This window comes from Pterocles gutturalis, unplaced genomic scaffold, assembly GCF_000699245.1.
Source record: "Pterocles gutturalis isolate BGI_N339 unplaced genomic scaffold, ASM69924v1 scaffold10576, whole genome shotgun sequence".
NCBI lineage: Eukaryota > Metazoa > Chordata > Aves > Pterocliformes > Pteroclidae > Pterocles > Pterocles gutturalis.
The window spans coordinates 1-13,150 of record NW_010097815.1 but is presented as its reverse complement, the minus strand read 5'-3'; the positions used below and the strand labels follow the sequence as shown (position 1 = coordinate 13,150).

Below are 13,150 nucleotides of genomic sequence, written 5' to 3'. Positions count from 1 at the left end.
TATTATTTATATAGAATATTTTAATTAATATTAATAATTACTATACCTAATTTATAATTCAATAATATATCTATATTTACTATTGGGTGAAGAAACTGACCAAGTCAGAACACTTCTTTATACGTATTCTAAAGCACAGCCAGAACACCATTAAACATAGATTAAGAGTCAGGTAAAGCTTCACCTCTGTGTGTTATACTTCATGCCATACTTGGTCTAGTGTAAAGATTGCTCCTGACAGTTTGAGTTTGTCCAGTGAGAATGAGGGGAAGGAGTTTTATGGTGAAATGTCAGAGAAAAATTGTAATTGATTGTTTTTGTAAACTGACAGTTTGATAGACTTAGCAGGGAATGCATTTAGCATCTTCAGCCCGTTCTTTGTTCGTCCATACTCTGTATTTTTGTACTGGTCTTATCTTTGGAGTACATTGTTCCAGAAATTCTAGCAGCATATTGAGGCACGAGTCTGCTTCCAGATAAGCCTGTCTGCCTTAAAATTTCTTCTTTTTTCATTCCAGATAAGTGCTCAAGGACAGGGGACCATCCAAATATCACTTTATTCCTTATACATCTGTTTTCTAGCTTTGCCATGCCCCTGCATGCAATGTTCAGCTACACAGGCTACGAGCAGTCTCTACACAGGACTGGCTCTCTTCTGTTTACTTTTTCTAGCATTCTTTCCTCTGTGCACCATATGTGATAACCTCACCAACACATTCTTTTCACTTGCTGCTAATTCCCTGCTTTGATTTCACATCCAACACTCCAATGTATAGTTTTAAGTCATATGGCAAGGCTTTTAAAGCACTGATGATTTAGTCGGTAGGAGAGAAACACATTCTACCAAATGTCAAAGAATATGGATGTGATGTTCAGGAATATTCTGAAAACAATTAACTGTGGATAAAATCCTGAAATTAATTTTCCCTGGGAAATCTCAAAATTAGTTTTCTCCATTCCTTGCAAAAGAAAAGTGTCTTCATCAAGCAATTTAAATAAGCATTTTCAGATACTTCCACTGTATAGCACTAAGGATTTTAAATGCAAGCAGGCTAATACTATCTGTCAGGAGCACTTTTTTCCCCCCTGAAGTCCATTTTTTTCTTCTGTCTGCTGTTAAGTTACTATTATCTTCCATTCCTGGTAATAATGGGCTTAAGATCAAGTGAAACTGGAAATGGAAAGAACAGTGAAAGATGACAGACTTGAAGGGATTTTATTGGAACTATGGGTTGCTCCTAAGGTCAGAATCAGTAAGTATAATTAGATTCCTGGCATTTACAACAAATGTAAAGCAACTCGGAGATCTCTTTTGTGCACATGTAATTAAACATGCACTTTTACTGCCCTCTGCAGTACTGCAAAGTGACTTTGATTCTAGCACATGAAAGCTCATTCAAAGAGCAGGCACAAATCTTCATCTCTATATTGCACTCATATTTCTGAAAAGAAAGCATTTTTCAGAAGAAGTGGAATAGCCCCTTTCTAAAGAAACACAAAAGGGAACATTGTTTTTGCTAATAATTAGAGCCATTCCACTACCTCCCAGGAACTTTTTCAATAGAAACTTGGACAGAAAGCTCCCAGCAGACATCTGAACCCCAGTTTAACTCACAAAGTAAGTTCCAACTTTCCACTTACAACTAAGTTATTTCTCAAGTGTATAAATCAGCACTTTTTTTGGATAAATTCGTTTGCTCTTGTGCTTAAACACAATCCAAGGGAGGTAAGTGGCAAGCTCAAAGAATGAATAGCGCTGGTAATCCAAAAATACAGTGAGGGCCAGAAGCGACAGATGCCTTAAACACAATCCAAGGGAGGTAAATGGCAAGCTCAAAGAATGAATAGCGCTGGTAATCCAAAAATAGTGAGGGCCAGAAGGGACAGATGCTAGATCATGGTTCCTTGCATGTTTTGTGTTTAGGTACTACCCAGATGCCACATAATTAAATACTAGATGTGCAGAATAAATTCTGCTCAGCAGTACTTGCTTTTTCTCCTAGACAATTAATCATATACACTCCACCCTAACTACACTGTTGTCTTTGAAAATAAAATGGATTTTGACACTTCGCAAAGTAACGTCAATCTCTTAACTATTTACAAAATATTTTGCCAAGATTATCCCTTTGTCAGGAAGCACTCAAAATGTTATTCTTAAACAGCTATTAACCAATCTTCACACATTTTGAGAAAGCTTGGCTTCCTTAGAAGCACTCAAAATGTTATTCTTAAACAGCTGTTAACCAATCTTCGCACATTTTGAGAAAGCTTGGCTTCCTTAAAGAGGCTTAAATTGTTGTACTGTCAAATCCTTTTCAAAACATCTGTCCTCTCCCCTCTAATTTTTTGACTAGCTTTCCAGGTATTTAACAAAAGGGTAGATATGTTCCTTTAAGCTTTATGTGACAAGAGCTGAGTAATGAAGAAAGACCCAGTTAATGCCCAAATGAAGGAAAAGTTGGGACAGCTTAGCTCTTCAAATTCTGCTTGCCATCCCATCAGCACACGTATACCAACTATCCCATCAAAAGAGACGGAGCTTTAAATTAGCCACAGCTAAAACTACTGTCAGTTAGCCAGGCACAGTATGAAGGACACTGAAAGAGGACAAGACTTGGTGTGAAGGGAGTAAGAGAAACATAAAACAGAAGGCACAAATCTATAAAAAGCAGGTTGACAACAACCTGGTCATTTTTATTTTTAAAAGAATTTAAACTAATAAGTCTAAAGTTTGACAGCGGTACTTGCCAATTCTCCATCTGAAGCAAATGCCACTGTATGCAGCTATACACAATTGAACATATGGATGTTATTTTTCCATAAGATTAGTCTATTATCAGACATTAAACATATGAGGTTATCCCACGTTTAACCACTAGAGGGCTTTAGTCTAGTGCAAAAAAAGTAGTTTTCCAATCCAGTGTTCAGCACCTTTGAAAACACATCCAAACTCAAACATGAGCATTCTAAAGGCAACCCATAAAACTAGGTTCTCAAAGTAGTTGAAGCAAAGGGCAATAATTAGTAGGATTAAAGACAGTACCAGGGATGCCCAACTGTTTCAGGATAAATTAAAAAAATCTAAGCCTGTTTCACAACCAGCTACTGCACATGGACCAGCGACGTTCCTAGGCTGAAATGTTTTACCAACATACACGTAGTTCCTGGGTGAGCATGCTTGCTGAAAAGCAGAGACCTGAAAAGCTGAACAGCACCTAAGGTCTGCTTTTAATGAAGCCAACAGAATAAAGTTATCTGTAAGTTAGCTGAAGAGGAAAAGAAAACAAGGAATAAATTAGCACAGAAAAGGAACAGTAACATAGGACCTTACACTCTGAAGCACAAGTGACACAGAATGACACTGAAAGGTAAAAGGATGGAACGCAGATGGGGCTGACTGAGTGCAGCGCCGTGAAAAGCAATGCTCATCTCAACGGGGCGGACAGTTGTGTGTGAAGATGCAGAGGGCAGGTTGCATGCAATGCTGAGAGCAAGGTGATCTTCCCGCAACGCTTATGCTGAAAATCTTGGCTGAGTAGTAGTGGGTTAATTGGCTTTGTCTCAAATTATATATAACTTTATGGACTAACCACTGAGAAGTTACTCTGCAGAAATTCAAAAGCATCTCAAGACATTTGCCGAAGCAGAAGTATTTGTTGTACATTCCATTATAACAGAAAAGTACTATTCTCAAGTGTTTGCCTAATATCTTTCTACTCTGGATAGGCATTATGGGTCTTCACAGTGCTTTCCCCACATTCCCCCACACCTGGATCTTTTAGTCAGAGAAAGATGCTCAAGTTTCCTTCTCCAGTACAAATTCTAAAGAGCACAAGTCACAAAATCACAAGTACTGTCACAGAGAACCCAAATTACTCAAAGAGAAGTTTTTCTTTGTTTGGGGTTTTTTTGTTTGTTTGTTCTACTTGTATTTGTTCATGTGTTATCTTCTCACTAAGAATCATATTAACAGTCTCAGATACCATACCTAGATACTTTCTGGAATGAGCATTTTGTGTAAAGTTATAGAAAAAACTTAATTAAAATTGATTTTCAGAGACAGACCTTTTTAGACTAGTAGAGTAATAAATTATTGTACAAGCAGCTCTGAAATGTAAGCATCTACTTTAGCTATCTCAGTGGTTATTTATTGGGTTCAGTATTCTTGCTAAGAAATCAGGTGTCTAGTTTGGTGGTTTATACCCTTCAAAAGTTCTGCCACTTTCTTTGTGCAAAATTTAGATACAGCCTGAGGTTAAGAATAGCATGAATAGAAGCAAATTCAGCGATCACCTAATTCACTGCATAGCCATTCCAGTATAAACCACCAAACTAGACAGCTCGAGTATTACTACACACGGCAGGAACTGTACAAGCAGCACAACCACCTGGTGTCTCCTGATACCATGCAAACTGTGACACATCTAAATGGTAACTACTAACCTGCACTTCAAGGTCACAGAGACAGCATCAACTTGATACAAAATACTAGTTTCTAGGTATGCAATATGTAGTTTTCTACAGAAATCTTGCCTTACTCATTTCACACTGAGTAAAAACACCACCTCATTTAACATTAATTCTTTATTCTAGACCAATGTTCAGCTGTGTGAATGATTAGTAGCTTGAGACATGAATGGTTTTGTTCTTGGCTTCATGTTACTTATTACTAACCTTTAAAACATTCAGAAGTAACACATGTATTCTCAAAAAAATTCTTATGACAACAGTTTAATAGCATCAGTTACTAACGGTAAAGAGGCACAGACACAGAACTGTTTTAACCTTTAAGTGGCTGACTCAAATGAGATATATTAAACATTAAAAAAAACCTAACAGTAAGTTGCCATCACTTGAAATAGCGTTCCCAAGTAGCTCCATACACAATTGTCTGTCAGGTCTATCATTGAAATTAAAAACAAAGACACTGAGAACCATTATTCTGCTACCTGAGAAGTCTGGTTTAAACCCTTTTTAGCCATTAGATAGAAGCCTTAATTGAAGGCATCTTAGATGATTCTAGGTAGACATGGAAGAGTTTGGCTTGACCTTAAGACCACTTTTATTGAAGGAGATACAGGGAAAAAGTTCCGAAGCAAATTGCAGCTCAAGCTACCGTTAGGTATTACACAACAAAAATGCTTAAAACCAAGCAGGGACAGTGTGGACAGAAAAAGTACATAAGGAAAACAATCTGGGGAGGGCAGAGAGTGCTTACTCCACGTAATAAGCAAGATGAGCTATCCCTTTGCTGCCTTCTCTAGAAAAAATTACATGCTAGGAAGGCTGTCTCCTTTGCGCCACTGCATAACTCCATTCTTATCCCTATGCCACAGCTTCCTCTTGGAAGTTTCCCCATCAGATCAAGCTACCAGATTTTAGGAGTGCCCAGCAAATCAGATAGCTAGTAATATTGCTTACAGGTAGGGTACCCACTTGAGCTGAAAAGTTTAAGTGTCTGCATTGAGCCTGACAGTGTTGTAACACCAATGCCCAGAAATTCTATTTTAGAGATAAAACCAGGTGAGGTGACTTCTGTATAGTAAACATTGAAGTATCCACTTCGCTCTTCTGGCAGTTGTTCTTAAGAACAGAGCTTGGTAACCTGCTAATGGATGTCTACTGAACTAAACTGCTTCTAGGAGTCTGCAAAAGGTCAACAGGCTTACCCATTAGAACCAAAGTCTTAAATTCACCCCAGTGGCCTGCACACAAATAAATAGTTTTTAAGGTCTCCCTCAAAGCCAGAGGATGTTGCTAACACACACACACACAGCCTAGCCTAGTAGGAGTATCAGTCTCAGATACCTGTTTTCCCTGCATTTTGTTATCCACAGAACATCACTAGTAGGAAATGAAGTTGAAGAGTCATAAGTAAATGCAATTCTATTTATTTTCCAGCACCATCCCATACAGAAGCAATGGAAACATCAACTGCTTTCAGCAGAAAAATCTGTACAGTGTTATCATTTACAACAGTTTCACATTTAAAATCAGCAAATTCAAAACAATCAAGCACTTTACCTACACCTTGTTTTCTTGACTGTATTAACAAATAACTCACGACTATTTACAAATTTCAAATTCAGGCTACTGCTTCTTAACACATTCTTGCCTAGGCTTTACCATACTGACCTCCAATTTCTTCAGAGTATTTAATTTCCAATTGTTTCAGAATCAGTTTTGCCAATGAAAAATAATCAGCTTTATTTTTTTAAAAAGGTAAGGCAGTTTAATCCTACAGTAAATAACTGCAGTAGACGAGTTTACTAGTACTAATCAGAAGTGTGGCTCAGCTACCATCTGTATTACTTCAAGTCAGATCCTTGTAGTAAAGCCAGACAGAAAAGCAAGATAACATACACATGCCCAAAGTATCTCCCTACTTTGCTCTTGATCTGCAGGTGGACAACTGAAATTACGGACACAATGAGGAGAAAAGAAATCTCAGTAAGATCTTGCTGAACTATTTATAATTACTTGAGGATAGCACTGCTTTTGGCTATTTTTTTCTATTAAAAAGTTTTATAAAAAAATCTGATATACATAAATTAAAAGTTAAAAAAGAAGTCACACAACTCAATTGTATTTTTACAGAAGTTCGGTCCAGAGAATATGCAGACCAACCACAACTTAAAAGAACAGTCTTCAACTTTGCTTAAGCTTTCTTAACAGTTGATGAATCAAGCTAACCTCTCAAATTTAAAACAAACTTCTTCTAAAACAGTTTGGATGCAACTTATTTAACTCACAGTATCGAAATCTTTAAGTGGCTCACTCAAACACACTTCCAAGTCAAAGTCACCTTCTGCTTGATAGTCAACATGTCTCACTTTGGTGGGAGTGCCAGAACAGGTGTCCTGGAATATGAAGTCAGTTAATCATTAGAATTAAATACACGTTTAGTTATGCAATCATTCATTTCACTTCTGTAATTCATTTAGATCACCCTGTAACAGAAGCTTACAAACACTAAAGGCCATAAAAAAACCAGATCTTAAGATTGAAGAGATTTAAGGCTTCTGCCCATTTATCCACATCCCAAGATTTTTTGCAAATCTTTTAAGGATCTATATATGCATACATTAAAACATTACACAGATTCAATATTCATCAGAGAGACAAACCCAGTAAGAAAAACATTACTAGACCTTTACTGAAAGTTACTGCTCAGCTGTGCTAAACGCTTTCTGAATATAAAAACAGCCTACTTCAAGAAGTCTGAGTGTGCTAAGACAATTACATCCTATTTTAACATTAGCTATTGCAATCTAGAGTATATTTCCACTGTACATCACAGTTCATAACTGACATGCTCTGAACAGACAGCTTTTATTTTGCAGGCCATTAAAAATGAGATATGTGTCATTTGAAATAGTCACTTAAGTTCTAACTCTCTGAACTCAGACTATTGGCTACAGCTGAGAAAATGTCTGAATTTAAAGACTGCTCAGCTTTATAAACAACTCCTAAACACAGCAAATTATGGAATTTCTGATGTATTCAGGCTACTCTGGGCATAATACTAAGTAATGGACCAGTTATTAACAATTATTTATGCAAATGACAGATATGCTTACATCATTATCTTGACAGCTGGTTTGAGATTCAGTAGAATTGCTTCTGACAGATTCTGTCTCCATCTCACCAAGGTCAACAGGACTACTGTAAAATAATTAAAAAGTACAGAGCTTAAAACAAATTCAGTTTTTGCAGTAGTAAGTTCCACTTTGTAGGTGCAGTTCTGAAAATTATGGTCAAACAAGAGCAAAGAGACCTACAGAGATTATAGGGACAGTCGTGGCAAACTGCAGAGCCCAAACAGAATGGCAGGTCAACTCAATACAGCCCAAACGGCCAAGGATATGGCAACTTGCCAAAGACAAATACCCAACACTCGAAAAATGCCTCAATAAAAATGAGGACAAACGTTATGGAAGAGCAAGGAAAATTTTTTTCCAGACAAGGTTTTCATCAATTGGTTTTGCAACATAAGATTTAATATCCACTACATGCAGAACTAGACTCCAGCGTCTGAAGATAGACTAGTATTTTAACACCAACATCTACAGTAGATTTTCTTTTAGACTCCATTGCTCCACATTGGTTTTAAAAATCAGCATCACTGTAAGGGAAAAACAGTAGTTTATTACCACAAAACTGTTTTCCTGAGGAATGACTTACATCTGTGTCCCTCCATCTTGTACTCCCACTGTTTTCTTTTGAATATTCCCTGAACAGCTTTATTGGTTTCTATAGAGTAAAGTAACTAAAAATATTCTGCATCTTCTAGAACAGAACACCACAGTATCTTGAACTGTGAACACTTGTGGTCGTGCTTTTAATTTAATGGTAGCTTAAGATGACTTTACAAGTACTTTTTTCCTCCTCTCAGCTCAAGAAACAGGAATTTATACCACATTTCTTGACCTAGCAAGCAAGAAGGCTATGAGGTAGGTTCTCATAGCCCAACATTGTATTGAGTATCTCAATATTCATGAGATCTGTCAATCAACGAGAACTTGCCAGCATAGCTTCTACCACAGACTAATCTGCAGAGTGCTCTGAAAGGAGCCTGCCCCAGAGGTGTGGTATTTTCTTTTATACAGCACCGCAGAATCCCAATTTCACCCAGTGGACATACATTACAGAAGTGAGGGATATAATGTATGCCCTTCAAGGACACTGGGTAAATCTAATCCCACAAACTAGGTGCAGAAAGCTATTACATATATTTTGGCCAAGAAGGAACCAAGTGTGGACAAGTAACTAATGAAAATATTCAGCAATCACTGACTTTGTCTCAAAAAAGGGCTATGGTAGGGTTTGGGGGTTTTTTTGGTTTTTTTGGTGGTTTTTTTCATTTTTAACATGGGATTTTATATATTGATTTCTATAAAGGAACATCGAATACTGTATACATACATTTCTTGCAGATCACATCCTTCTTCAGTAGGTGGATCCCAGGAATGCAATGCAACTTTCCATAGTTTAATTTGCTGGTCCCATGATCTACGGCTGTACTTCTTAAATTTATTTGGAGTTCTAGGATGAACTCCTGGTATACGATGGCATCTATTCAGATAATAGACATGAAAAAGTCATTAATTAATGCTTTTCTCACACATGTCATATAGCTTTGTTAAGACTGATTGCCTGCTACACAGAATTTGCGGAGTTTTAATGAGCCTAAGTGATTATATTATTTATGAGAAAAGATTCCTGTGCAATTCCAGCACTCAAGGGAAAAGATGTCATCTCCATATGAACATTTTGATTTTTATGTCTTCAAGTCAAATTAAAAAAAATTATCAATCTTAGGTCTGAAAGCTTCAGCATGAAATTTCTGCATATAACATATTCCAAACTTAAGAGCAACTGTAGGTCACTTTGTCTTTTTGTTTACCAGTAAGAAAATTGACTGCAAAAAGCAGTTTCATTTCTTCTAGCTGACAAGCATAACTGAAAGAACTTTCTCATGCTGCAAAATGGAAGTGAAAGTTCGAAGGCATATTCCTCATGCACCAACTAGTAAAATAAACAACAAAAAAATCCACATCTCATTTGATTGTTAGCGTTACTCATCTGTTAAGAAATTTCTTAAAGGTTTAATTTGTGGATGCCTTCTATTTCAATGGCTTGGCTAACAAGTTTAGTACGTTAATATGCTTATAAAGAACAGGTATGACTTACAATCAAATATTTAATTTTCCAGAAACAAAAGCAGCTTACCTAGGAACTTCTTTAATGTATCTATCATATGCAATTGTGTTTTTTCCATAATTGATCTGTTTTTGTCTTCTCATCAAAACGACTTCATCTGTCTCAAGTTCTACTGTCACAGTGGACTCCTTTGAATCGGAACTAAAGAAAAAACATTGTAGATTTGGGACTACTAAAACCAAGCAATACTCAAAAACAAACCCACATGTAGAAGATTATAAAGAAACACATTAACACTCTCCACACGAATGCTTGGCAACTACAATGTTGGAGCAGCTTTAAGATGAACTATTTCAAACTGAGTATTTTCAGAAGCAAGATGGTACATGTGAAAATTCAGACCGATTGTCAGGATTTTCCTCAGCTAAGCTAGAAATTTAACCCACCTTCCAGAGGAGGACTTCCTTTCTCTTGAAAATTCACTGATCAGGAGTTTTCTTCTGTATCTGTAAGAGTTCAGATCAGTATTAAGAATATACATACACAAAAAGAACATGCAAGGCTGTGCTCTCACAGCTCACACTTTACTTCTCAGCTAAGCAGCAGTCTTGAAGAGGTCAACCCAGACGCTGTAAACACCTTTCCACTATGGAATGGATGTTTCAGTTTTCCCCTGAAAAAAAAAACAGCTGAGGACTTTCTTTTCCTAAGCCTTTTCCCTAAAAATCTTTTTACAGCAATGATATGCAAAACTACTAATTAGTAAAAAGACATTAAAAGTAATTCAGTCTAAGAGATTCAGGAAAGGTTTCTTCTAAAAGGGAGGTGTTTAGTGCTACACATCAACCCTCTAGAGAATATGCTGTCATTCCTGTGGGACTTAAGACAAAGCCAACCTAAAAGCAGCATTCAAGGGGTTAAGCTTGGTCTGATTTTACTACAAAGGTGAAGTTAAAAACAGAAGTCAGTACAGATTCCACAAGACAACTACCATTTCCCCTCCTCTCCCCATTTCACCTTAAACACCCACGGGTACCTTGCAATTTCTTTGTTAACGTTGGTCCTCATTTCATCTTCTTCCACTGCAGTTGCCCAATCTGAACACCGGGAAAGGGGTCCAGGGCCTTCTGGTGTTGTAAAACTACAAAGGAAAAAAAAAAAGAGCCCCAATATTAAAGTTTGATTTTACTGTATTTCCCACCCCAACTCCAGCATCTCCCCTGTTCACAGTTTGATAGCTATTTAATATAGTCATTTATAGTACTTACAATGGCTGTGAAAATCTTGTATTGTTCTATTAAAATGTCATAATTGTAAATGTAAGCATCAGTTAGGGTTTTGGTTTTTTTTCCTTAAAAAGTTTATGTAGATATCTATAGAAACATACCACTGTAGCACTAGCCTACACTTTCAATATCTTTAAGCTGATGTCCTTCAGAAAACAGTATATGACATACCAACTTTACTCATTTATACCTAGCAGAGAAGGCAAAGGCACCAAAATGCAGCAAGTTTTTAAGCTAGTAAACTGACATTTGCTATGACTCTGCAAACTGTTATTTACCAGATTCAGACTGTTGCAGGGGAATAAGCTTATATACCTCCCCAGCCAGCAGCAGTTGCCTACGTTCAGAGCATTAAATATGTTTTCCTGTTTCTGTCATCCTGATGATCGATTTTCCTAAAATACAAACTCAAAACAGTATCCTACAGACCAGAGCTTTTTCAGTAGATCTGGAAACGCTATGGAGACTTACCAGGATTCAGCATAAGTAAGTAGATCCATCTGCACTAAAACCAGTTCCAACTCCCTCCCCTCTCCCAGCTCAGAAATCAGCTTGTGCTACTTTGAAGTTTTTTTTAAATTCAAACTAAAAGTTCTTTTTAGATGAAACCCAGTTACCAACTCAGGAAAATTTAAAATACATAGTAAACAGTACAGGTCCCTCTGCAAATATCTTTTCAACCTCCAAGGATTTTTAGCATTTGCTTATATTGACTTCTAACTTTGCAGAAAATCCAGGCGGTGTTCAAGTACTGCTCTCCCATGGTAGAGAACAGTGCGATCCCAGAAGCTCCCAGATCGTCCCACCATCTCAGCTTTTTCCTCAACATTGTGTCATACCTTTTTGTTCTTGTTTGATTCTGTACCTGTGCTGTGTATAGAGAATTAGGGAGAATGTGGGAGGGTCTACAGCTTTTTCTTTCAATTAATTTGCTCTGGTGCCAGACATACTGAGCTTAACTGTTTCTTCAGCCCCTCATCCCCACGTGCCATTTCAGAGTTGGTGAGGAGCTCTGGTGCTGTGCTAGGACTATAAACGGTGCTCAAACTGCCAGAGGTGCAGAAAACCAAGGCTATAGCCCCCACCCCTGACTGAATCTGTTGTACGACCCAGCCTCCAGCTTGATCCTCTTTTCACAATGTTGAATTGGCATAAACAAAAAGTAGCTTTAGCACAGGAAGAGAACAACTTCAATCAGAGCTAAATCCAAACTAAATCAGAAAGCACACCTGTTCAGTTCAACACTAGAATACACACAAAAGCATTGCTTATTTAGGTTGAAACTGATGAAACAATCTCCTAAGTTTCATCTTTGTACTGCTATTCAAACATATTCCTGAAATTAACTTCCTTTACACAGGATATCATAATTTGAGACACTGACCAATGCCTACCCTGCTTTTTTAGCAGCAAAGAAAAATATGTAGGGACAGGCCACAACCTATATCATTCTAGATTAGAAATCTAGATTCAATCAACTGGTCTGCAGTCCATAACTCCTATCCACTGATAAATGGACCATGGTATGAATAGCTCAGATGTAGACAGCAATACAAAACAAGATACTTTCACTAAACTGAGGTTTACCCATGATGGGAAGTAGTAAGGAAGGCAGCGAGCAGTAGTATGGACAGATTGAATGACCTCAGAAGTGGACCCCCCCATGCATATGCTGACGTATTTATACACAACTTTTCAAGATGGTCTGTACTGCCTTCAGAAATATGAAGACAGGTGGCTTCTGAATTTTTAATTTGTCATCTTGTTTAATTTTACCACAACAGTATGTACAGCCTGTATCCACAAACATAACTGGCTTGTGTGGTTATTTCTTCATAATAAATAGCAGTAAGCAAGCATGGAATAGGACAGACAATTATGAAGAATATAATTCAAAATATAAGAATGAAAAATTTTTATTCTTAAGTGACTCCAAGATAAGAACATAGCACTAAATTCTTTTTCCTCCTTTAAGACCAACTATTTATGGTTGACAAATGATTTACAGATAGGTAGGGCTTAAAAAACCAAGTACAACAGTCAACTCAACAGCTCCTGGTGAACAAAGAGCAGAAAGAGTTGGTTCTGTCGCAAGCTTTGCCTACCTGTCCAGCCTGTTGTCAGAAGGCCTGTACTTGTTTTCATCAAAAACAGATGAATCCGAGTCGTTCTGCTTTCTCCGCTTTCCATCTGCGCCA

At 37.3% G+C, this 13,150-nt stretch overlaps 1 protein-coding gene across 1 annotated transcript; it reads right to left on the bottom strand.

Moving 5' to 3' along the window:
- Positions 1-6,315: 6,315 nt before the first annotated feature.
- Positions 6,316-13,140, bottom strand: SLBP (stem-loop binding protein; the record flags this gene model as incomplete). Its single annotated transcript, XM_010086571.1, is given in 9 exon segments — positions 6,316-6,388; positions 6,391-6,415; positions 6,756-6,863; positions 7,584-7,668; positions 8,929-9,078; positions 9,736-9,867; positions 10,113-10,172; positions 10,703-10,807; positions 13,058-13,140. Coding segments are annotated over 8 exon segments (665 nt in total), but the record flags the coding sequence as incomplete, so codon positions are not given.
- Between the last annotated feature and the right edge of the window lie 10 nt (positions 13,141-13,150).